Source organism: Carassius auratus, chromosome 2 (assembly GCF_003368295.1).
Source record: "Carassius auratus strain Wakin chromosome 2, ASM336829v1, whole genome shotgun sequence".
Classification (NCBI taxonomy): domain Eukaryota; kingdom Metazoa; phylum Chordata; class Actinopteri; order Cypriniformes; family Cyprinidae; genus Carassius; species Carassius auratus.
The window spans coordinates 15479053-15504340 of NC_039244.1; the positions used below are offsets into that span (position 1 = coordinate 15479053).

The window sequence follows — 25288 nt, forward strand, 5'->3', positions numbered from 1 at the left end:
TTATATATTTAGCAGATGAGTTACAGAACACTTACTACGTTTATAAACTACTAAACGCGTGGTGGCAGTCAAGTGTTTTCCCACTGAGCCCGAGGAACCACTCTCGCGATTTCTCTAGTTATTCTCGCGATATGTGGTTGCTTGAAACCCGCCCATGAGCGTTCGCGAGTTCTCTTTCTAGCCGGCGCCTGAGAATGGGTACGTGTTTTGAGATTGTGGTCGCTGGAATAATCCGTCTTCATCTGTCCTGTCCGATGACGCTTTTGATAAAATTCACTCAGTGCTGTATCACAAAGACCGACTGCAAGCGATATAGTCGCAAATTGGGAGTTTCGATGCCTTAAAAAACTTTTTTACGAGAAGAGATGGGAAAATTGGCTGGAGACATTTTTCTCAAGATGGCTGCGCGCACTATACTATCAAACAGCGTTTAGAGTACTACTGAGGCCTGTAGGTGTACTCCGAGACCTGCACAATTCGGGTTTATTGGTAGATAAAATCATCTTTGTGGTTGAGTATATTTTAAGTGAGAAACTGATCAGTGTGAGGGGCTAAACGGTTGAAAGACGCATGTGTCCGCTACTGAAGGCTGCATGGCTAGCTAACGTGAACTGAAAACTAACCTTGGTTATTTATTTTGTTGACCAGTTGTCGTTTACTTCGTGTTTCTTTCGTCACAAACAGAGTTGTAAATAACATTACAACGTTTTTTTCTGGAGGTTTGTGATGTTATAGCTAATGACGTCTAAAACCGTTAACTTATTGCTAATGTAAATCTCGAGGCATTTGTTGCGAATCTGCTGTTTAATATCACGGTGTTTAATATCACGCACTTTACGTACACAAATTAGAAAAAAATTGTATGTACTGCACCTCCTCATGGTCCAAATCTGTTTCATGTGACTTTCATGAAGCACAAAATTGAATTTTAGGCCAGATGACTCGGGGTCGTGTTCTAATGGACAAGTCGAACTAGTGTGGAGCAAACGATGTTAGCTTAAAATGTTTAAGCTTGAGTGTACATGATGAATCCTATTGCTGAATCCGATTATTCATGCGGATAAACCTTGGAGAACTGAACACTCAAGTATGCTGTGGGAAGGAGTAGCTTAATTTCACTCAGATCTGTTTCTAATGCGTCTCTGTACTCAAAAGGTATCTCAAGGGACAACTGGCACAAACGCCGCAAGACCGGTGGCAAACGCAAGCCCGTCCACAAGAAGAGGAAATATGAACTCGGGCGTCCTCCTGCAAACACCAAGGTAAATCTAACTAAAATGTGTTTCGCTTTCTCTTATGTAGATCTTTCCGACAATGTGGGTGATGAAAACACGTCCTTAGGTTGGTCTCTTTTGGCCGTTTTGGTCAAAGCCTTTGACCTCCCAATGTTAGGATTCGTCATAGTTACACTGACACATGGACAAGCTCAATAGTTTGTCTTCATGGGCCTTTCTGTTCTCGCTTTACATAAATCTACAGTTGTATGTCTCTCCATAGATTGGACCTCGCCGCATCCACACAGTAAGAGTCCGTGGTGGAAACAAGAAATACAGAGCTTTGAGGCTCGACGTGGGCAACTTCTCATGGGGCTCAGAATGTAAGTTTCTGATCAATGTTTTGTGCTGCTTGTGCAGGTGCAGCTTTCTGTGAAGATAATCTGTCCAGTTCTGCTACTGAATTCGCTTGATGGATATCATTGTTCTCTGAGAAAGACATGTTCACCCTGTTCTTCAATGCATTTGCTGAGCTTTTGTTGGATGTTTCATTAAAAGTAGTTTTAATGCGGTTTAAATGACATTTCAGGCTGTACCCGCAAGACCAGGATCATTGATGTGGTCTACAACGCCTCTAACAATGAGCTGGTGAGAACCAAGACCCTGGTGAAGAACTGCATTGTCCTTGTGGACAGCACTCCTTACAGACAGTGGTACGAGTCTCACTACGCTCTTCCACTTGGCAGGAAGAAGGGTGCCAAGCTGGTAAGTTTTCTTTATTATAAAGTCTAGGTTGCTTTTAATGATGGTCTTTCTTTGATGATACCATTGTCCAGTTCTGCTACTGAATGAAAGTGATGCAGTTTAAGACTCTGAGGAAGACTTGTATCTTATAAACTCTCTCGAATCCAGAAACCTGTACTGCAATGAGTATAAAGCTAATTCTTGTTTGATTTGTCAATCCAGACCCCTGAGGAAGAGGAAATCCTAAACAAGAAGAGGTCGAAAAAGGTCCAGAAGAAGTTTGATGAGCGCAGGAAGAAAAGCAAGATCAGTCCTCTGTTGGAGGAGCAGTTCCTGCAGGGGAAGCTTCTTGGTAAGTCGTGTTACGCGGGATCTTAATGTGACATTGATGTGATCGTGATGAAACTTTAACCAGTTCTGCTACTGACACAACAGTGCTGAAGCTATACCATTTCTGATAACCACTGAAAAGCAGCCTGCAGCTCCACTGTCCTCCAGTTGAAGTGTTTAATCTATGGTTCTGTTTTTCCTCAGCCTGCATTGCCTCCAGACCAGGACAGTGTGGCAGGGCTGATGGCTACGTCCTTGAGGGCAAAGAACTGGAGTTCTACCTGAGGAAGATTAAAGCCAAGAAAGGCAAATAAATGTACAGCTCTTTGATATGACCATTAAAGAAAATACCCCAACACTTCACGTCACTACTGCTGTTCTTATTTTATACAACACTTTAGTGTTCATTACAAATCTGGCTTGATAAGGGTCTCTCCTTGTCTATCTTGAAATAATTATTTTAATGACTCAGTTTTTTTCTCATACGGTTTTCTATCATACACTTTATTGGAAGGAGGATTGAGAAAGTTGAGCAGCATTTTTTTTTTTTTGTACTGCATTAACTGGTTTCTAAACTAGGGAGGGAAAAAAAACAAGTGCTAAAGTGCTCTCTTTTCTGTATATAAGTATTAATTGCAATACTTGGGTACATTTCGTCAATCAGTACACACCTCTGCGTGTTATTTCTAAGGTATATATTTTTTAGATTAAGTTTAAAAGAACAAAATTAAAAACCCAAACATAATTTCTTAAACGTCACTTTAGAACAATTTAATGCAGCTTTAAAGAATGAACACATTTGTTTAAAAAAAACATTCAGACCCCTTTTTGAATGATAATGTATACATAGCAAGTATCCTCTCATCCCTGATCGTCCCAACAAAAACATGCCAAGTAAAATCTGATCGGGCAGTTGCCTATTTTTCTATGGGTCTTGGTTTGTCTGTCCTGTAGTTTCAGGCGACCAAGTGGACCATCAGGTTTTGTTGCCGCTGTGGTGATGGGATGATGGTTTTGGAAGGCTGTTAGAGTTGTGAGCACTTGCCTTTACATTTAAATCTGCAGCAAAGGCATAAGCTCTTGTTCTTCTGCTTTTATTTGTGTAGTCGGCCACACGTTAAAGGCAAGCATTTGTGTCTTGGGGGCTGCTAAAGGTTCCTCGTTATCCTCAAGAATCCTAATAAATACAGAATGCTGATCAATATTGTAAGAAATCCCTAAGAGAGTAAATCACATTTTCAAGGATATATACATTAATTTACAACATACAAGTTTCAAATATCAATTTTGTGCATTTGATTAAGTTCGCTACTTCGTCAGAATGGTAACAAATAACTTTAATGCCATTCACTATGTGAAAAAAGTGGACTTGTTTCCAGGAATCTAAATGAACTTGTTGTTCGAGGTAAAAAAAAAAATAAGCAGAAAGTGCACAGAAATGAAGGTGACACTTTATATGAGTGCAAAAGAGACCCGCACACTCACATATAGTGTGACTGTAACACAAAGCATGTTCTATTCATCAATTCAGCCACAATGCAGTACAGACACCAAGGAAGATGTTTTCTGAAACATCAAGAGTACAAAAGGGACACAAACATACACTCACTTACAAAACGCACTATTGTACACACAAATGGACTGATGGGGCTGTAACAATATGGCAAATTTGAGCCAGAAGACTCAAATAAAAGGATGAAATCAGATTTATTAACCTCTGATAAAGCATTCTTGTTAATTTTTTGTTACATTTTTGTTGAATCTTGATATGGGTAACAAAATATTTCTTTCTGTGTTCAGGTTTGACTAGTAAAATTAATGCAAAAACTGACATTTCGAACAAAAAAATCTAAACCTTTACAAAAAGTTCTAAATATATATCCAAATCCACAAAGTCATAAAAATAAGGTTTTATAGCTGAGAACGGCTAGAATTTATAACCGTTTTTATATCGAGTCCTATCTAGTGGTTTTTCTTAATTTACTTCCGCCAGATGGCACTAGACTGCCTTCAAAACTTGATTTTTTAAGGCATCGTCTCTATTTTATCATGAAATACTGCCATAGTTGAAAAGAAATGTAATAGAAAAAATATATAATTATGCATGATTATTAATTAGTATCATGAAATTAAAAGAAAAAATATTGAACAAAAAATAAATTACATTTTTTTTTTTTAAGTTACATTTCAGGTGTTCGGACTAATGACTGTGAACAACACAAGTGTGCCCCCCAAATGAACAATACCGGAGGATTAAACAAACAAGTATTGCATACTTGACCTGTACATTTGCTTATTAGTTAAAGTTAAGTGACCAACGACTTTCATGACTGGAATAATACATTGAATGTCGGCAGTATAAACATTACATATCTTTTTTTTTTTTTTTTTTTTTTTCAAACATATTAATCTAGCCCTTTGATATTTACACATTTTAAATGTTAATAAATTATGGACAGGAGTTGCAGTTTGTCATAGTCATAGTACCTCATGTCATGTGTGGAACCCATGAAGACAGGCTTCATAGTACCTGAAGGATATGAAGGACCCTTGTCCTTCCAGTATTTGTCCTTCTCAAGGAGAGGAGGATTTTGAGGCATGTCATCTACAGCTAGCATGGACACCTAGATAAAATCGAAAACATTGCCACCTGTGGTTATTATCCATTATTATGCATACTTTGAAACGGAGTATTGATTTACTAACCTGAATGTTTCGATCTATGAGTTTGTTGGTCTCAAAATCATTGTCATCTCTAAATGTTTTGGTTGATAATAAGTTTGCCTACCTTTAAGAACGTGTAGCCTACCCTTAACTTTAGAGAAATCAAACCAATTTTGTTGTACTCTTGTATAACCATACCTTTAACCAGCCAGTGTAAAAGAACTCCAGTAGAGTGAAAAGGGGGACATAAAGGTCCAGATGAAATTTGTCTTCATCGGGTTTCACAAACTGGTGACCGATTAGGCAGAATGTAAAAAAAAAGAATTACACAGCCAAGGTCACTACCTGCATCCAAACAGAAGTGAAATGACCTGAGGTGCACACACTGAGTCAGAGATCTGTCGGATGAGCTTCACCAACGGAATGCTGATCCAGTCACAGTGGAATAACATGCTGCATTTTAATCTATAGTTGTTTTGCTCCTGGCAAACAGGAAGAAAGAAATGAATTATTCTGCTTTTATTGCACATATGACAGTTTAAATGCACTCACATGATAAGTCGCAATGCTATATCATCTTTCACACGCCCTTCTTTTCTCGCTTGTGATGCCAGATTAGCAAACCATGCAAGTGACATCCAGTATTTGTTAATGGCAGAGTACAGATGGTTTAGTTTCTTGAGCTCGTCTGCGTTCATGAATCCTGCAAAAAATAAAATAAAAGCAGTGTCAAATAAATGGTTTCCAAATATAATTCTGACAAATGCACTGGTTTGGAATAAGTGGCTCAGTATTTCTTACACACTTCACTTTAAAGGCAAAAGAAATCATATTTTTCCTTAGTCTGTATTGAATGCAATGGTAAGAAATGTCTTCCTATTGAATTGTCCTTGCAAAAACAAAACCAAAAAACAAAACATAAAATGTGAGCACAGAGTAGTCTAATTCACAAATAAATGATTCTTATTAACTGGTGATTTTTGTTTTCCTTGCACACATTTTCTGATGCAGAGTTCTTACCAGCCTCCACAATGTCCTCCAGATTTGGGAATCTCTTGCGTTCTCGTGATGGAGCGCAGGATGAGGACAGACGACAGGTTTGCATACCCGATCAAAGTTCTCCTCAGCAGACGGCCGCTTTCATCTGTGCCATGGACATTCCCAGATATGACCATCATTTGGCAGGGGAAAGCTTGTATACTGACCCCACCAACGCTGAAACGCCTGGGTGACATAGAACCCTGACCAAGACCACAGACCAGTTTAACAAGGAACACAAGGAGTCAGTAATGTCATGTTGCTATGGTCAGAACATATATGCTCACCAAGAACAAATGACATAGGAATGAGTTTAGCAAACTTGTTGCAATGGCGTGCGAGTCGCTCAAACACCTCTTGTTGTTTGTTAGTGAGGACACACCTGTAATATAAATTGATTGAGTTTTTGAAGGACAAACAATAACCAAGGCCATTTATATCCTCAAACATTACTTAAAAATAAATGTCTCTACTTTCTACTAAATATAATTAGCATTAAATTTGTTTCCTACAGTTAATGTTAAAACTTGGCTTTGCAGCATATACTGCTGGCAATACAAAAAGTGGCATCTCTTTATGACTTTGCACTCGTACCATAGCTTGCTTGTAATTTGCTCTGGATAAAAACCATCAGCCAAAGAAAGTGCAACTGTTAAACAATGTTGATTTTGGAATGTCATTATACCTGTATAGAATACTGATGAAGCCGTACAGTAAACAGAAGACCAGAAATACTCTGTAAAGAAGCTTGTAAATGCTTCCTTTCCATCAGAAAAGCAACTTTGAGAAGCCTCCAAACTTAGCATTGGCCACCTTAAGTGTGTAGGATACGGTCATGGTGGAATGCTAAAAAACAGCAACAACAACAACAACTCAAAGAATGGAGACGTTTTCACAATTCAGTGACACATATTTTTTGCAGAATTGTCACTTTTTTGTTGTTACCTTAGTGCTTCAAGCTCGTCTTCTTTTATATCTCTATCTTTAATGTGGAGCTAGCAATCAATCCTGTGGTTTATGGTTTGGGAACCCAGTTTTAAAGAACATGTTCATGGTCAATGTCAGTGTCACACAGGTCTGTCTCATCATTATGAATGATTACTGTGGAAAACCAACATTAGAGGTATAATTTACGACTATAATACATAAACGATCCATTCTTAAATAATAAATGAATCAGTAAAAAACAATAATACATGAGAACCTTTTACTCTTAAAGGAACATGTATTCTTATTCTATTGAATTGCTATCTTAGTTTGAAGCGGTTCTCCAGGAAACATATATATTTTTTCATTTTAGCAAAACCCTTATGGTAATCCCTAAATTAATGTATTTGCAAAAATTAGCAAAACTGTGACAATGTTTATGAACTAATAAATTAAATGAAGGCATGTTCATAATTGCAGTGATGGTTTAAATAATTAGATCGCCAAATAAAAGAACAAGCTTTTGGTCTCGGTGGTTGTATCTTTGTATCTGATCAAGCAAGCATTAAAAATGTAAATTTAAAAATTAAAGTGCCCACAGAGCCCAAAATATAAGACGGTGTCCCACATGTCCGTGAGGGCATAACAGCTCTGCAGGTTATACTGGGACGGAGTAACCCAATGATATAATTACAAACTCCCACACAGGAGGAAATCAGAGCTGGCTTTCTGTAACTGTTGAGTGATTTCAGAACAGGCTGGGGCCTTATGGGGACACAGAAGCAGATCTTGTGAAGGCCGATGTGAGACACTGGAAGGGCTATATTCATTTCATACTTGGTCCCTTAGGACTGAGTAAGGACTGATAAACACATATGAAATGTTTTCACAGCTCAATGATTAGAGCCTGCAGTCCGATTAAATAACACTAAAAAGTGTTAAAAATCTCAGAAACATGCAAAACAAAAACTTCGTGAAAAAAGCATTTATTTGAAGCCAAGATTTAAATTTAATTTCTCCTTTCCACAGTTGTTTGATAATGTCGCAAATTATAATAATTTCACACAGAAAGTCCAGTGTAACTCATATGCACCCAAGATAACAAAAACTGTGTGTTTGTTCAGTGGTGTTTGATTATCACTTTTATTGCTGTCCTCGATAGGAATTGGACTAGATTTGTCATTTTGTCAATATAGACATGGACCGTGTTATAATAATACTTATATACTGTTATTGTATTAACTGTATGTAATGTAGTTTTAATGTTGTCAGTTTAATTTCATTTGATGTTTTATGTACTTCTGTTATTTATATTAGTTTATATATATATATATATATATATATATATATATATATATATATATATATATATATATATATATATATATATTACTGTTTAATTTTCATTTATTTATTTTTAGACTTAGTAATTTAGCGCTTCATCTTAAACCTATTTTACTTCAGTTACAGTAAATGCCATGGCAACACTTCTCATTTTCATTTAATATTTAAATTTTATTTGATAACAGCTTTATTTCAATGAACATAAAGACAGTAAAAGTCATTTTATAGGTGAAGGTTGAGTGTTATTTGTTCTGTATGGTGTACACAAAATCTGCTTTTTACTTGCGGAGTCAGCCTGATCTTATCTGAAAGCCACTTCATTTTACTAGTTTAGCAGTTTCTGTTTATTTGATTAAACGAGTTTTTAACTGGCTAAGAATAAATTAGTTTTTAACAAGGTCAAAATAATGATTACATCAGCTATGGCCAGCTGAGGCTAGATACTACATAGTTACATAAACAGTAACCCTCTGAAATTCTATATAGGAGAGAAATGTTAAGTCCATTATACATCAATATTTCTGTTTAATGTTCTCTTGCTCTTTACTGTTACTTTTCTTCTTCATGATGATATATATATTATGTGTGACACCAAATACATTTTACATTGACACTAAACACTGTAACTGAAGGTGAAACACAAAGTAATATTACAATCATAAAACTTCCATCTAAGTTACAGTAGAGGACAAAGATATAAAAATCTCAATATAATGAAAATATCCAGCTGACAGCTATATGATAGCTTATCCTGGCAACAGACTGAGACTTTATCAGTACAATAATTCACTACAATTGTATGCAAATATAATGGCTTTGGACTGGTGCAGTGACTTCCTTTAACACCAGTGTTCACAGTGCATTTGCAACCAAAGGGAACACGTCCTGACCGGAGGTGCTGTCACATTAGCGAAATTTCAACAGCATTTTGTGTGGTCCATTGTCAGTAGTGCTGCTCACACAGATGTCATTGTCTGTCGGTCAGTCAGGAGAATTTATGTCGTCCACTTGAACATGAGACGTCTGTTTCGCCCTGTTTTGCAGATTCTTATTGGAATGACTGGATTCGCCCATGAAATGTCACCAAGCAATCTGTAAATGTGGCTGCACCTTCAGAATTGACAAAACTCCAGTGTACTTGATAGAATCTCTGCGTGTGTCAATCAAACGCATCATTTCCTGTACGGTCACGAGAGGTCCACACTCTCATACTCTCCATGATCGGAGTCCTCGATCTCAATCCCAGGAACCAAGCTGTAGTATTCAGTGGATTGGGTCAGGTACGCCTTCTCCCGATCGGCTGAGTCCTTCATCACTTCACTCACACTCACCGTGTCCAGGTCTTGCTTTCCCGCGGTCCCTTCTGTGGAGCAAGTGGACGGCGGAGGGGCCAGAGAGTCCACAGAGCCCAGTTTGATCTCCACCTCCTCATAAATATCATGTGTGCTGTCCATCAAGTTGGATGAGGGCTGAAGCATCAGATGGTTCCTCAGGATGACCTCCTTTCCACCGTCTACAGACACTGCTGAATCCCCAGTGGGCAGTTTGGCATGTGGCCACCGTCCGTTGCAATGGGAGTTGTTGGATCTGTTGCGAGTCGGGCTGAAGGATGAGCTCGCTTTCCTCTTCTTCTTCCTCCCACAGCACCAGCAGAGCACCAAACTGAGGAGGAGGAACAGGGGAAGCAGGATGAAGAGAGCGGTCAGGTTGGCCAAATGGCACACGTCACTGGTCTGCAAAACCCAAACCGTCTGTCCTGCAAGATTCTGAGGAGAGGCACAGGTCAGATTACCTACGAGGTCGTGAAGGCTGCTGGAGTTGTCATGCAGACCACCTTCGAGACCCTCCCACAGCGAGCATGTGCAGGCCCAGGGGTTTCCGGTGAGCTCCAGATGCTCTAGTGAAGGCTTAAGCACTGAATGAGGAAGAGCGCTCAGCTGGTTCCATCCCAGGGTCAGCGCTCGCAGATTGTTCGAGCTCTGCAGAAATTGCTCGGGCAGATGTCTCAGATGATTCACTCCCAGATCCAGTACTTCCAAACTATAGGCTTTAGCTAGAAAGTCTGCTGGCAGTGATGTTAGTCTGTTGTGGCCAAGATACAGCTCTCTCAATAAACTGACAGCATCGCCGACCTCACTGTGATCAATGTGACTGATATTACAGTTAGTCAAGTCCATAACCTGCAAGTGTTTATGTGACAAAAAGGCTGCCCAGGTCACATGGTTGAATGTGGATCCGGAGTAGTTCAAGCAACAAGTGTCATTGGGTACCTCAGACGGAAAGTGAGATAAAATGCTGGCAGCTGGGCACCCACATTCCTTAGCGCTTCCTTTAGTCACATGCACCGTTTGAAAAATCACCAGCCAGCATAAAAAGACAAGTCCTATAAAAAAAAAAAAAAGGATTAGAAAGAGCTTCATACTTATCATATATTTAAACAGAGAAGCATTGCAATATACTCCTAAAACTGAAACATTCATTTACTCACATCATCTAAAACAGGTTGAGAGATGTAGGCTACAAATGTTTACAAATCCTCATACAATACTTAACTAATAGGATGATTTTATTGTATTATCAATCATTTATTTTCAATACATTTATTTTATTTGTTTGCAGTGGGACAGCTATTTTTTATAAACTATCGTAATATAATAATATTTTTATAAATATATAAAATGATCTTGTTGTTTACTGACTTTTATTTCAGCATCATTGCAAGTACTTAAGGATGCTTCTCATAAAGAAACACTGAAAAATGTTGCTGCTACCATAAAACACCAATACCATTCAACCTCAAAATAACTGCTGTATTAAAACAGAGTACTGATCTAACATATGAGATTTCATATTATGTAATTTCTAAAACCTGTAATCATTTTTAAATCTGCACATATAATATACAATAAACATATAATACAATATTTATATGTTTTACTAAAAGATTGAAAAGTTGAGAAGTGTTTAGGTTTGGGGTGGAAGACTCCAAAGATTTGTTTTATTGTCAATAAAACTGATGCTGCCAATAACATTGGACGTTTCAATGCATATCAAAGATGATCAGAGATAATGCCGACACATCGGACCACTAAAGCAAACAGTCTTGAAAGTGCTAACCAAAAGCAGAGTTTACACAGTCACCCAACAAATGACTGATTCTACATCTTAAGAGTGAAATAGCACATGCACACTTATTATGTTCTCTCTCTTTCTGTTGTGTTCTAGCTCGACCTCCAGGGATCTGCTCGCTCAGGTTGAGCATGAAGAGAGGTAAAGATCCCGTGTGCATAGTAACATGGCTGGGGCTTCGGCACTGTTGTCATTTGTGTGAGAGTTGGCATGACAATGAGGTGAGTCTGGGATCAGGAGTCCACACTTCACGGAGAAACATCTTATCTGGCAACCAGCCAGCTCACGGTTGATTGGGAGCTGAACAAATATATCACACACACATCCTTTGTTGGCTGTGCAGCAATAAGTGCTTTCTTGTTCATGTAAATTAAACAGAAGTGTGTAATATAATTTCTGAACCTTTAAAAAAAATGTATGCTCTACTTTTATTAGTAAAAAAGAATACTTTTAGGTTTTAGACTACTTATTTGTTTTATTAGTAAACACTTTTTCATGATTCGTTTCACAAAAAAAAAAAAAAAAAAAAACTAATTAATCTTCTGTTATCTTTAAGAGAACTTTGCTCCAATATCTCTTCCCCTGTTGTGGAGAGGACTACACGTTTTTGTTCCCCTGCAAGTATAGGCCTGGCATTAGACTTTCCTGATGTAAACAATGGGAGTGGAATGTGCAAACCCTCTGACAACACAGACTATCCAGATCAGGAACGAGGGGTGAGGAACCAGGCCAACCCAGCCTTGCATCCAAATACTGCTGAAACACTCATTTTAGTTCAGATATCATCAACAGCTATTTATTTACCCAACACCGGCCAAGAGATTTTAAAAGTCTACTGAAATTAAAAGCCTATGTTTATCTGCACCACTGACGAACATCATAAATCTAGATTAATACAGAAAAACAACTATTAAGTTAATTCTATAATGAAGTAATGGAGTATAACTGTTGAGAAATTTGCAGATTTATTCTGAGATGCCCAAATCCACATTAAGTCCTTGATAATGTGCTCTAAATTCTTTGACTGGAGAAACAATACTGGCTTAAGTTCAGCAAGTAAGCCTTAATAAAACAATCACCTACATTTTGATCTCAGTAGATAAGTGCTGATCTCTCTTTTACATGCACACAGGTTGGTTTTCAATCATGATGGAACATTTCCATCAACTTTTATTGTTTGATAGTGAGCTAATGATATTTTCTATCCCGTAAGCATAAACTGGAGCATCACAGAAACCTTTCTGTGGTGTGCAGGTTCCAACAATGTAGGAAAAACCTGACCCAAACAAACAACTGGAGCCTTTTAGCTATGACTATTTTTTTTTTTTTTTACTATTAATAAAACAGTTCCGGTCTTTGTGTTTCCCTTCTATTCGAATAGACAGTGACAACAAGAGAGAAGTTGAGGGATTCGTTCGTTTATTAGTAAATTTAACTGTACTAGTCCTGTAAATATGAGCTCACATAAAAAGAAAACTATGACATCATTTTTCCCGATTGATTTATCCATATATTGTGCAAGGAAGATCAATTCAGTGAGGTTAAAGGTACAAGTTGGGGTTGTTATTATACTATATGATGTGCATAGGCTAATAAGTAAAAGTTTTCCTTATGCACAAACTAATGTATTAAGCGATGGGTATGTTTAAACCTATCCTACATGATCTCACGGCAGAACAATGTGCACTGTTACACCCAGTTCCAGCAGTTTCCTCTCAGATAGCGGATCTTTTTTTTTTCTCAAGCGCGCAACTTCATAATGCGTCTGCTCAACAACATAACATAAAACAACTAATCAATACAAAACACTATCCAGTATTGAATGCAAAGCAGAAACGGTCAACGTAGAATATTTATTGTTCATAGAATTTGACTAAAGGAGCTCTCTCCACCTAGTCTTCAAAGTATTTTATCTAAGCAATTTTAAGTTCACTTAAAATCACATTGGTGCAATCTTACCGGAGCAAGAAGTGTTAAAAGAGATTCTTACCTTCACGTGTCATTATTGTGATGTGTTTGTTGAACTGTCATTCATTCAGATCACCGCGACACAATGCGCGCGCAGAGCAGTAGTCCCATCGCTCTCTACTGTACAGTGTGTGTGTGTGTGTGTGTGTGTGTGTGTGTGTGTGTGTGCGCGAGCGCTGGGTGTGTCCTGATCAACACAACACAGGCTGGAATTGTGTGGAAATTCTGCTTCCTGTGTGTGTGTGTGTGTGTGTGTGATGCGGAGGGAAAGTGTGTGAGTGAATAAAGAGAGGGAAAGAAACTTAGTCAGACCTCCATCATTTACTTGTCTGATCCCCTCATTATTGGCTTGAATGGTAAGGGAGAGGAATATTTTAAAACAGCATGTTCATTTTACATAAGACTGCATAGGATGTTCATCTCAACAGCATTTTCAAACACATATGCAGTCATCCCAAAAGTTAGATTTAAGTCCGCAAACCATTGTGTTAAAGACGCTCGCTCGCTCTCTTCCACCGAAGAGGTAACCATAGCAACATCACGCATGCTGTGTACCTTGACAAAACATAACTCCCGCTAGTCAGAGTATTTATCACTTTATCATAAGTAAATGTTTATTTTTTTATTATTTACCTCTTTGAGCGTGATAACGTTTCGCTCGTAGTTCACGCCTTCACGGCGCTGAAATTCACGTTTTTACTTTTATAGTGTTTTTCCTTTGTATTTGTTGTTTCATGGCAACTTAAAAATCGTACCAAGAGCTGAAAAACAATGTTTTACGAATAATATAATAATAAGAGATGGTTTTCAGTTTAAAATAAACATAAACTAGCCTACTGTTTGAGTGTAAACAAAAAAAGGACAAACTTTACAGGCGTTATAGTGCTTTGTAAAGAAATATCATGCAAAATTTAGGTTTTAGAAATGGTGCAAAATATGGTGACAAAGTTTCAGCTATTATGGGATGGCATATTTGTGTTTGTATTACTTTATAACCATATATTTCATGAAATTAAATAAATATACAATTTTATTTAAGCTATCATTTGGCATTGTTACATTATTTACAGTAAAATGTAATATGTGATGCTCAGTTAAACTCAGTTTTAGCTTTATCTATAAAAATAAATAATATATATATATATATATATATATATATATATATATATATATATATAAATAAATAAATAAATATATATATTTTTTTTCACAGTGTGAAGGGGGAACAATTTTTAAAAGCCCTCAACCATATTAAAAAAGAAAACTGCCCTCCTGTATTTTCAATCAGGTTTCCAAACCTCAGCTCATTTAAATTTGCTTACTGTAAATAAACCTTTAAGAAGTAAATGGATGCTTTCTCATGGTTGGAGGAAGAGAAACTCATAAAAAGACAAATCTAGATATAGTTTCACCTATAAAGCATACCATACAAATAAAACTGAGCAAAGAAATTAATTAATTTTTGGATTTTGGACCCACTGTGTTCTTTTTGGTCTCAGAACAAATTTCTCAGCATTCCATAAAAGTTTATGGAATCTTAGCTTTTAGGCATAAAGGCCCAATATGTGAGGTCTGTTCTTTTTAAACGGTTAAAGCCAGAGTCAACTGGAACCTTAAAGTCTGATTTTCCTTTCCCTGTCAACACAATCATCCTCACATTCAATTAACTTTAAAAGTGGACCTAAACCACAGCAATACAAATCGCATGAGTGGTATAATGCTTTCAAGACATTTACATGGACACGAAAATGGATTTGACAGTCACTGAAGAGTTTGTTTAAAAGGTTTTTTTTTTGGAGTATTAAATGGCCAGTAAAAATAACTTGTCACTGTAGTGATTTACAGCACTGCAACAATGCTGCTAACATATACTAGAGAAAAATCATCAGATTCGAGAAAACACTTTTTTTTGCCTAAATTTAACCATTCATGCCTAATATCTTCAGTAAAGCCCAAAGCAAAATAAGTAATGAAATTATCCTCTGCTTGACATAACACAGTTACAGTGGCAAACTATGAGTTGTGAGTTGACTTTCATTGTAAACTGAACAATTTACTCTTCCACGGAATTTATGGCCATCTTTGATATAGTTAAACATGAATTTAACCGTTGACCCCTTTTATATATTATTTTATATATATTTTTAAATGTAAAAATATGTATGCGATTTCTTAAAATGCCCTCATGTCCAGAGAAATGTATGAATCATTTCTGTTGTAGACCATGTTGAGGATTTATCCTATTTACAGATGCAAATCATCTGTTATACAGTTAAAATTACAAAACAAGGACAGACTTTTTGAAGTCTTAAAAAAAAGAGGCAAGGTTTACATAAGGAAATAGGCTAAAATGTTTTGGTCAGACTTTGAGAAGAAATAATGCCCCTAGAGAGTCAGAAAAGTATTAAACCTAAACCATTTCAACATGTATTAACATCTCAACCAAAACAAAATATCCAAGTGCAGCGAAGGAAGATTTATTTTTCTTTATTTTTTATTTTTTTCATTATGTGCACAGATTTCTCTCAATTGCCTGTTAAATTCAAAACATTGATAGCTTAAACTGGATATCAAAATATGCTCACCTCAACCTTGCCATTAATTTCTCAAATAGAAAACTCAAGAAAATGTATTCTTCTCTTTTCTATGATTGACCTTAAAATGTCTAATAATTAACTGGATAATTATTATTAATCTGGAATATGACAGTGCAATTAAGTTTGTTTATATATATAAATTGCTTTGTGAATGTCCAACAACAAAGTCACTTATTTCATAATCACAAGGCTGGACGTGTATTTCTGGATTTAGTGTAATGCGTTTTATCTAAAAAAAAAAATTGAGAAAACAACAAAGGAAAGAGTTGTTTTTCAAGTAGAGAATACGTTTCGACATGGACAATATAGAAAGGAAAAAAAATGGATGCCCACCTATTCATTTATTAAAAATTATCATGAAACAAACCGATGAACTGAGAACATTTTATTCATGATACGACAGAGCTGGTGCTAAAACATGATGGTTTAACACTGACGTAGCATAAAAAAAATGCACGTTTTATGTGCTGAGGTCAAAGTGCAGTAAACTCACCCGTGACTGAATGTCCACAGCTGCAGAAACGACACTAGTCATCCGTCCCTCAGTGTGAAAACGGACCCCAAGCCCCAGCAACTGCTCAAGCTCTTAAATTCCTTCTTAAAAGCGAATGAAAGTGAAATATAACAGCCTTCTCATCCTTAAAGCGTGTAACCAGCACAAATGTAACGCATAAAACTGACAAAAACAAGAGTTCATCTTTCGAAGGATCTTGAAGTGTACGAATTTGGCGGACCATCGACTGCTTTCGGCTCATTTTTATGCACAAAACTTCATGAACTACGAAACTTAAGTCATGAAACTTCTATACACACTTTCGCAGGAGACGTTTAAGAAATCAGCGTGTGGACGGTGGGTCAGCTATCACTATTTCATGTTACAAACGAGTTTGTGGGGGGGGGGGGGGGTAGCGCTGAATACAGAGACATATGCCGGATATCGGAGGAAATGCACATTTCGCACGTAAAAAAACTTTGTCTGCACCCATTAATATAACATTTTAGAAAAAAAGTTTATTTAATTATATGAAGATTTCAAAATGTGTAATATTTGACATTAAACAAAATCGATTCTCTTTTGGCAAAACATGTTTATGGTAATCAGAATAATGAATGGATTGACGTGGAAGCAAAGATCGTTGAAAAATTACCATCCAATCAGAGTGCTATAAAACATCACATACGTGAACAATTAATGACGCAAGATGCAAACGTTGGACCCCCATTTTTGTAATATGGGAGCATAATACAAATTAAATATACTGAAAATGAAGTGTAACAATGCCTTAAACATTTACTTAAGTCCCATCATGATTTTGAAGTCTAATCACATTGTAGTTCGCAGGCACATACAAACAAAATTCCCAGTTTATGAGAATGACTGTTATTTATAAGGAACATGTAAATTTTACTTAGAATGTGACTGGGATTTCAATGGGACATAAAGTGCAGCACTTGGCTGTAAAGTAAGGCCTTGAGTGACAGTGCTGAACCTCCAAATCAGACCTTCTGAAGAAGCATAGTCTCTTTTGTCTCCTCCTGACACACACATATCCAAAGGTATTGAGAAGAGCTTGTGTGTTGCACTATTCCTTAAATTCCAAGAACTGCTGAAGCCTTTTTCTATGTTCTGTTGAAATATTCACAGCACTGTAAACAAAGATTAAATCAAATTAATATGATTGAGGATAAACATGTACCACTGCACTGTGATATGAAACATACAGCAGGTGCCCAAAACAAATGTATCCTGTAGATTACTGCACATTATGATGGGACTTACTTCAAGTGCTCTCCAAAAGATGTAGTTATCTTGTAGATGGCGGTCTTCAGCGCCGCCCTCAGTGCAAACCTTAGAGTTTTGTATGTGGAGTCACCCATACTGCAGATAGTCCTCCCAGGTTTGCTGGAGGCATGTGGCAGTTTAAAGTGTCTGTCAACAGCCTACAATCAAAAAGTAAGAATAACCAAATTAATTAGTGTCTACATTTGAATTCACTGACTATCAGTTTAACTCTTGTGCAAAAATGACTTTTGTTTGACCTCTAGCAAGACCACCAAGCAGCTAAGGATACTGGGTAATGTTGTCTGCACAACTCCAAACTGATCCTCAGAGAAAGAGGCAGCCACCAGATGAGATAGTCCTTAAAAACAGAAAGCAACACAAGGCAAAATAATTTTTTTTAAATGAATAAACATAATATAGGCCCTTTCTGAATAATTAATCACCATATTCTGACCTTGGAGAGCCCAGATATGAGCCTGGCTGTCAGCAAACAGAGCTTGGCTAGAGGCTTCTGGAAGCTGTACATTAGAAGAAGACATTTTACTATGGGAAAAATCATGATTCAGACCTTCAGACGTTAGGCACCAAGCATACGGACATGGTCAGAACTGTTTGTACCCTTGGTAAATATGATCAAAGTTGGCTTTGAAAATAAATCTGCTTTTGATCTATTTAAAAAAAAAATCTAACCTTTCATTGAAGAGTAAGAATTTAAAATGGAAGGAAATATCATTATGAAATAAATGTTTTTCTCTAATACACATTGGACACAATTAACAGTACCCTTTTTATTCAATACTTTTTGAAACCTCTATTTGTCAAAATAGTACAGAAGTTTTCTCCTATAAAGCCTGATGAGGTCAGAGAGCACCAGACACCATTCCTTAATCCAGAATCACTCCAGATCCTTCAGATTCCCTGCTTCATGGTGGTGCTTCTCCTCTTCGGTTTTTCTATAGGGTTCAGGTCAGGGAACTGGGATGGCCATAGCAGAAGCTTAGTTTTGTGCCCGGTCACCCATTTTTGTGTAGTTTTTAAGGTTTGTTTTTGGATTATTGTTAGGTTGAAAGATCCAAACATGTCCCTTTATAAGATTTTTACATTTTTTATCTGTTGGTATTTGACAGAATCAATGATGCTATGTGTCTAAACAAGATGTCCAGGATCTCCATCAAAACTACAGCAGTATATTTCATTTTACACATGGGGTACTTTTTATCAGTGTGCACCAAAAAAGAACATTTTTTAGTTACATCTGAGCATAGAAGCCAGTCCCTTTTGAGGTTCCAGTCGTGTCTGACAACTGAATAAGCTGGAGATTGTTTTTTGGTAGAAGCATTTTCTTTTCTTGAAGCCGTCCCAAACAACATGTGGTGATGTAGGTTCTGTTTGACAAATGTTTCTGGACCAGAGACTATTTTGTGCAATTCTCCAGCTGTGATCTTTGGAGAGTCTCTGGCCACTCAAACCCTCTTCCTCACCATGCATTAGGACGATATAGACATTTCCTCCTCCAGGCAGATTCATACATTTTCTGTTGATTGGAAATTCTAAATTATTGCCCTGATGGTGGAAATGGGAATTTTCACTACTACATCTCTTTTCTAAAAGCGCTTTTCTAATTTGTGAAGCTCAATTATCTTTGGTTGCACATCAGAAATATATTTAGTTTTTCTCATTGAGATGGGTGATTCATTTGGAACTTGTCCTTTGTTTTCCCTCCTATATATAAGCAATATCTGGATAATTTCATGTTCATAATCACCCTGGTGGCTCAAAATTGTGAATATGAACGGGAATACATTTTACTCTTAAGAATTTCTAGAGGTACCAGTAACTGTGTCCAACATTTAACTGTATTTACCAGTAACTGTATTTTTTTCATAATGATTTCTCCCCATATTTATAATTCTTATTCTCCAATGAAAGGTTAGATTTTTTTTTTAAATAAAAGTTCTATACACACACACACACATACATACATTATATATATATATATGATTTTTGGAGCCCTTCACCTGACAGCGCAGTGAGAGAGAGACAAGGACCCAGTTAACATAGAGACCCAGTTTATCTACAGTTCCTCCAATATTATTATTAAATGCACTGTAAAATAAGTAGATACAGATTTAACTGATTTTGTATAAAGTAAAAACTATAAAGCATAATCTTTAAAATTCCACACTTTTAGTTAAACTGTGTGTAAACTGGGTCACTATAATCTAACACTACAATCTAAACACACAACCTTAGACAGAAACAGAACCAGAAGACAGGGGAGACGAACGGTGTTGATGTTAATTTAAACATGGACAGAATCTAGACACATGCATTAATGATTCCTGTAACTAAAAATCTGTGGTGGGAGCATGCAACAAGTAGCTGTAGACATATCCTCCATTCATCTAATTTCTGCTTAACCTTACCTTGTTAAATAAAAACACTATCAGCACCCGCTTTGCCAAAAAGCTTTTAACCTGAGCAGAACAATTGAGAGTATGACAGGAACATGAGTTAACAGGTGTCCCTAGGTCATGTAATGGTATCACAGTGAAACGTGAACTGTCTTTTTTCCCCAGCAACAGAACTGGACACTCAAAAGCTTGCCCATTTTGGTTCCTATGGATACACATGCTTGGAAACCAAGAAAACAGTATGAAACAAAGGAATCATTTACAGCTCAGGTGTGATTAGATGAAGATGCTACCTGCTCTCTCCTGTTCTGCAGCCACTGGGCCAGGAAACTGGGTTTCTGATCGGCTGCAGGAGGACTAGGAACAGTGGCAGGGGAGGCAGGAGGACTGCTATTGGATTGTGACTCTGAAATAAGGACAAAGAAATAAACCAGATTATTTTAGAGTATACAGGTTCACAAGTGTGTGGATGCTTCTCACAGTATTTACAAAAATACAAGAAAACCATAAGAATAATCACAAAACCATATCCAAAAAAAGTAACTAATTACATTTCAAATTATATTTAAATAGATTTTAATAAAGAAAATTATATTTTTTATATGTAAATGTGATTTGATATGTAGTCTTGCCGTCTCACCTGTGGAGGCACTCCACAGTTTGGGCCCTCTCCTCATGACATGGGGGCTTTGTACTGTACCGAACCAGGGTGACCGGGGTTCCTGTTGGCCAACCAGACGTCTGATAGCAGGGGAAGAGAAAGGGCTGTCCAGATCTGGGGTGAAAGGAGCCGTCAAAGCACTGTGCACACCCCCCACCGATGACCTGAAGACTGAACCAGGGGTCCTTAGCGGGACACTGAGTCGAGGGCTCTCAGTAATGTCCTCGGTTCCTGACACCACTACAAATAAAACAGAAGAATAAAATCAACCTCTCTGGAGCAGTTTGATTCCTCTAGTATGTCACCGTGGGCAGTACTGGACTTCATATTTGAGATTAGATTTTCCCTTTGCTGGATCTCATTATCTCATTGGCTTTACCTGAGCTGCTTGAAGAAGCTGATCTGGTGTCACTGCTGGCAGACTGAGACTTGACTCGGCCATTAGAGGCAACCGCATCCTGATGAGCCACCAGTCTCTGTGTCAGCTCACTCAGCAAAGACAGACATTCCCCACTGATGGCATTCCAGTTATGAGGGTGACCACCTACAAATGCAGGTTGCATTAGTTTACCAGTCTTAAAAAAAAAAAAAAATTAGAATTCTCTGAGAGTATTTCATTTGTACCTGGCTGACTCAGACTGAAGACTTCTAGTCTGCGTGAGAGAGAATGTTGTGATAACAGAGCCAGGTCTTGCAGAGCCAAGAACTGTAAAACAGTCAGTTAATCAGTTAAGGAACTGTAACATCTTTAAACAGGTATCAGTGACATTTAGGATCTGTTTTCAGCATTTGACAGCATGCTTTGACAAATTAATTTATGAATTCCCTGACTGGCTAACAAATTTTTATTGCAATAAAATTTACAGAGGTTGTTCACAAAAAGCAATATTTAACAGGTAAGTTTCATTTAATGTATATTCACTATAGACATTTTCATAATCCTAGAGATCATTTGAAAACTTTCTGACCCTAGATTTCTTTGAAAAACAAAGAAAAAAACCCTAACCTTCATGACTAAACTGTTTGTCCAGGGCAAAACTTTGGGAAGACATTGCTCTGCATCCTCAGTAAATGTGGACTGCACCGGAAAACTGTAGGCCTGAAGATGCACAACCAGCCATCAGGGTCATTTAAAAAACAGGTACTAGAGATTATGTCTTTTGCTTTGATATTTCCTACAATAAAGCCTTCAAATTTAAGTACCTCGGTGACATAAATCCTGAAGAGAAGCACAGTGAGATACCAGGTGAAATACAGGAAAGAGCCACTGATCGACAGGTGATAAAGGAGGGAGAAATCTAGAAGTCCAGTCAGTGAATCCAGTGGTTGGACAGAACTATAAAGTTGAGAAAGCGGTTTAAAGATTTATGAATATGGGTTCATGTTCCTTTAATTCACATTAGTTAAACATTCCAGTTTTGGCAGTCTAAAGTTCCCAATCTGACCTGTCTATCTGCAGATGAAGTGTGCTGGAGATCCAGGTCTTAGGAACATACCCTAAGAAAGTTAAAACAACATTTAAAGAGAATCTAGCAGGAAAATAGATCATTTTAGAAGCTTTATCTCTGATCATCAGTGTAACTTACCAAAAAAGAAATAGAGAGCAGCAAAATTCCTGGCTGAATACAAGGACTGAATAACACTGCACTTAACCACCATTGACAGACAGCCCTTGAACCGTGGATATTTGTATTGCTTCACAACCAACATGTGAGGGACAAAAGAGATTTGCATTAATAAATTATTCGTGGAAGCATAAATGATTAAAGTATTTCACATTCAGTCCTACTATGGATACTACAAAGTGTTAGACTTATATACTGATCAGCAGTTGAACCTAGGGAGTTTTGTTTTCCTAATTATTTCCTAATTTTCGAAATATTTTGAATTATTTTACTAAATATTGCGGAAAATAAATATCAATAACATTCAGCATTTGCTTCACATGTGTTCTATGCCATCTTTAAATTAAATAGTGTAATATCATATATTGGCCATATCTGCCACCCTGCTTCCAAAGATATTAGTATCAGCCTTCAAAAAGCAAAAACCACATCACTCAAGCACTGTGTGTAACATTAACTATTGATCTGAATAGCCAAATACTTACTTGTATGGGTTGAAAGGACACATAGTACATATTTTGAACCACTCCCAAGAAACTATGACTGTATCCCATGAAGGCCCCAGCCAGGAGAAGAAAGAGATGATACTCATTCAGACAGGCCACTACTTCACCACTACAGAAGCAAACAGAAAATAAGGGACAGTTACTTTTCACATATTGTTGGAAATTGCATAAAGCAACAAAGACAGAGACTGAATTTCATCTGTATTTTAGAGGTGCACTTGGCCTATTTTATGGATAGACTGACCTTCCGGTAATTTTGAGATAAGATTACTCACTCAGAGTTAATTAAAACAACTTAAGATAACTGTATGAGTGTCAATCTCTTGGCCTGGGGTCGAATGAACCGCAGTGCCTGGAATGCAATTAATGAAACCCGAACCTCCGAGAACGTCGATGGATCAGCGTTTGTGGGACAAACAGATTCAGGTCATAACCCACCTCTCACTTTGCCTGCAGGGAATTCCCAGAGTGCTGTAACGTCCACCGATTGTAACAGAAGCACACCACATCATCAGCATGCCCATGCTGCAGTAGACCAAAGAATGGACACATTGTCGTGGGTGAAGCACCGTCCCCAGGAGAGCCATGCGTGAACAAGGAATGGAGGGAACCACTTAATAAAACACAAAGAGTGAAATAAATAAATATTCAGCATGAGTGTAATGCAATGCAATAATTGCAAATTTAATTATTTTGCACATCCATAAAAGAGTAATCTAGCTTACTCACAAGTGTAAAACTCCAGGTTGAAAAGGCCAGTGATCAGAACTACTCCACATAGCAGCACAAGGGAAAAGATGGTGCTTGAGGCCGTAAGAAGATGTATGCATTCTGAAAGCAATGTTTGAGATGCTGACTAATGTGCAATTCACAGATCCATATAAAACATACATTATCATATTTGATATGTGAATTTCTAATTTAATCATCACGATCAAAACTTTGCTGGAAAGATTGTCGCTGATTGATAGTATGTCATGTAACATTTCATTTGATTGAAAGTTTATATTTTTTAGCGAGTAAAATCCAAAAAAATGTCCCCCTTTAGGTTGTGGTACACATGTCTATTTGTTGTGAAGTTTTAAATGGTTTATATAAAGTGAACAAACACTTTTGTATCGTTTTAATATTTGAAGATGAAAATTTTCCGTATTGAACCGCCTTTGGTTTACTTGATTATTCATGCATCACGTTTAACAAAAACTCATGTTAAATGTATCAATGATACAACAGGTTTTTGAGGAACATTTATTTGTACATCTCTGTCATTACTGTATTGCATATGTTTTACACACTATAATAAAATAAAAATAAAATACAGAGCTCTGATAATAAAAACTAAGCATTTGAATATCATTAAGACATATTACTAGTTTAAAAAGAGACAACTGATATTTATATGCATTTTATGTATGTAGTCTATTCTACTGATATAAAGATCTCTTTGATTTACAATACAAGCCAAAATAAATTAATCATACTATAAGGATCAAATGGAGTTATGGTTAATCAAATATGATACAAAACATGCAATTTTTTTTTTATATATATAATCTAAAGAATCAAGAAGTCGTTCCATTAAAAAAAATAAAACTGATTTCTCACTGTTATTTTATGAATCAAAGTTTAGCACAGTATGTATATTATGTCCCTTAAAGTCAGAACTACTGCTTCTATAAATAATGCATTCACACTCGAGCACGTCTTAGTATCAGTAACTTATTGTAATTATGCATTTTGTTAGACACTCGAACTTGTTTCCTCACCTGAAATCCACTGGATGGGGTGAAACAATCTGAATCTACTCAAGAGCACAAATACTGCAGTGGTCACGGGCAAGAGAAGCACTGACCATGCAATGCTCGCCACTGCCCTCCACATCACCACCTGGACATAAACGAGATAAGAATCATGTGGTCTAGCTCAGGCATCTTCGCTTGTCATTAACTCTAATTCCGCACAAATAATAATATAATTAAATACAATTGATCAAAAATCACTTTATCATAAACGGACAAAATAAGACACAATACATGTCACTTTAACAGTTGAATGATAATGTTCAGAAGTCTTTTATATTCACTGTCGAATAAACACTAACTATCTAACTTTGGTGGTTAGTTCCCGTCCAGTTATTTAAACACGGATTGTATTTAACCAGTCCTTACCTTTCTTATAAACCAACAATTCTGTTTCGGCGAAAACATTTTTATCATTCTTGTTTCAGTTCAGCATCACTTCAGTAAAATCCATATCAACATGCCAAAAGTGTGCAGAGGTCCCGCGCCACACATTCGAAGGACCTCATAAGGACCACTGCGAGTGCGTCTGATTTACTGCCTGA

At 37.0% G+C, this 25288-nt stretch overlaps 3 protein-coding genes, 2 non-coding genes and 1 pseudogene across 6 annotated transcripts; 3 read left to right on the plus strand and 3 right to left on the minus strand.

The window, feature by feature from the left end:
- Window positions 1-102: 102 nt before the first annotated feature.
- LOC113117392 (40S ribosomal protein S8) lies at window positions 103-2653 on the plus strand. Its single transcript, XM_026286028.1, has 6 exons — window positions 103-198; window positions 1156-1262; window positions 1498-1597; window positions 1804-1979; window positions 2181-2310; window positions 2493-2653. The coding sequence occupies exons 1-6, from the start codon at window positions 195-197 to the stop codon at window positions 2600-2602; spliced, it is 627 nt and encodes a 208-aa protein (XP_026141813.1). The 5' UTR covers window positions 103-194; the 3' UTR covers window positions 2603-2653.
- On the plus strand, window positions 1314-1419 carry LOC113041265 (small nucleolar RNA SNORD46). Its single transcript, XR_003275366.1, has one exon. It is a non-coding gene; the product is annotated as a small nucleolar RNA SNORD46 (small nucleolar RNA).
- Window positions 2026-2095, plus strand: LOC113041260 (small nucleolar RNA SNORD38). The gene has a single exon (XR_003275365.1). It is a non-coding gene; the product is annotated as a small nucleolar RNA SNORD38 (small nucleolar RNA).
- Window positions 2498-7104, minus strand: LOC113040582 (bestrophin-4-like; annotated as a pseudogene).
- A 1234-nt stretch (window positions 7105-8338) lies between these two features.
- LOC113117400 (leucine-rich repeat-containing protein 52-like) lies at window positions 8339-13505 on the minus strand. Its single transcript, XM_026286041.1, has 2 exons — window positions 13381-13505; window positions 8339-10644 (listed from the first exon to the last, which is right to left on the minus strand). The coding sequence occupies exons 1-2, from the start codon at window positions 13391-13393 to the stop codon at window positions 9449-9451; spliced, it is 1209 nt and encodes a 402-aa protein (XP_026141826.1). The 5' UTR covers window positions 13394-13505; the 3' UTR covers window positions 8339-9448.
- Window positions 13506-16866: 3361 nt separating this feature from the next.
- Window positions 16867-25282, minus strand: LOC113117407 (nucleoporin NDC1-like). Of its 2 annotated transcripts, XM_026286053.1 has the most exons (18): window positions 25113-25282; window positions 24711-24831; window positions 23674-23775; window positions 23383-23557; window positions 22924-23053; window positions 22400-22508; window positions 22259-22310; window positions 22017-22149; window positions 21820-21912; window positions 21438-21519; window positions 21193-21357; window positions 20793-21053; window positions 20446-20558; window positions 20165-20215; window positions 18193-18256; window positions 17996-18096; window positions 17736-17896; window positions 16867-17602 (listed from the first exon to the last, which is right to left on the minus strand). In XM_026286053.1, exons 1-18 carry the CDS (start codon window positions 25158-25160, stop codon window positions 17539-17541), a joined length of 2025 nt encoding a protein of 674 aa, XP_026141838.1. In that variant the 5' UTR covers window positions 25161-25282; the 3' UTR covers window positions 16867-17538. The 2 variants fall into 2 exon arrangements, with proteins under 2 accessions (XP_026141838.1, XP_026141848.1); XM_026286063.1 differs by lacking the exon at window positions 20165-20215.
- Between the last annotated feature and the right edge of the window lie 6 nt (window positions 25283-25288).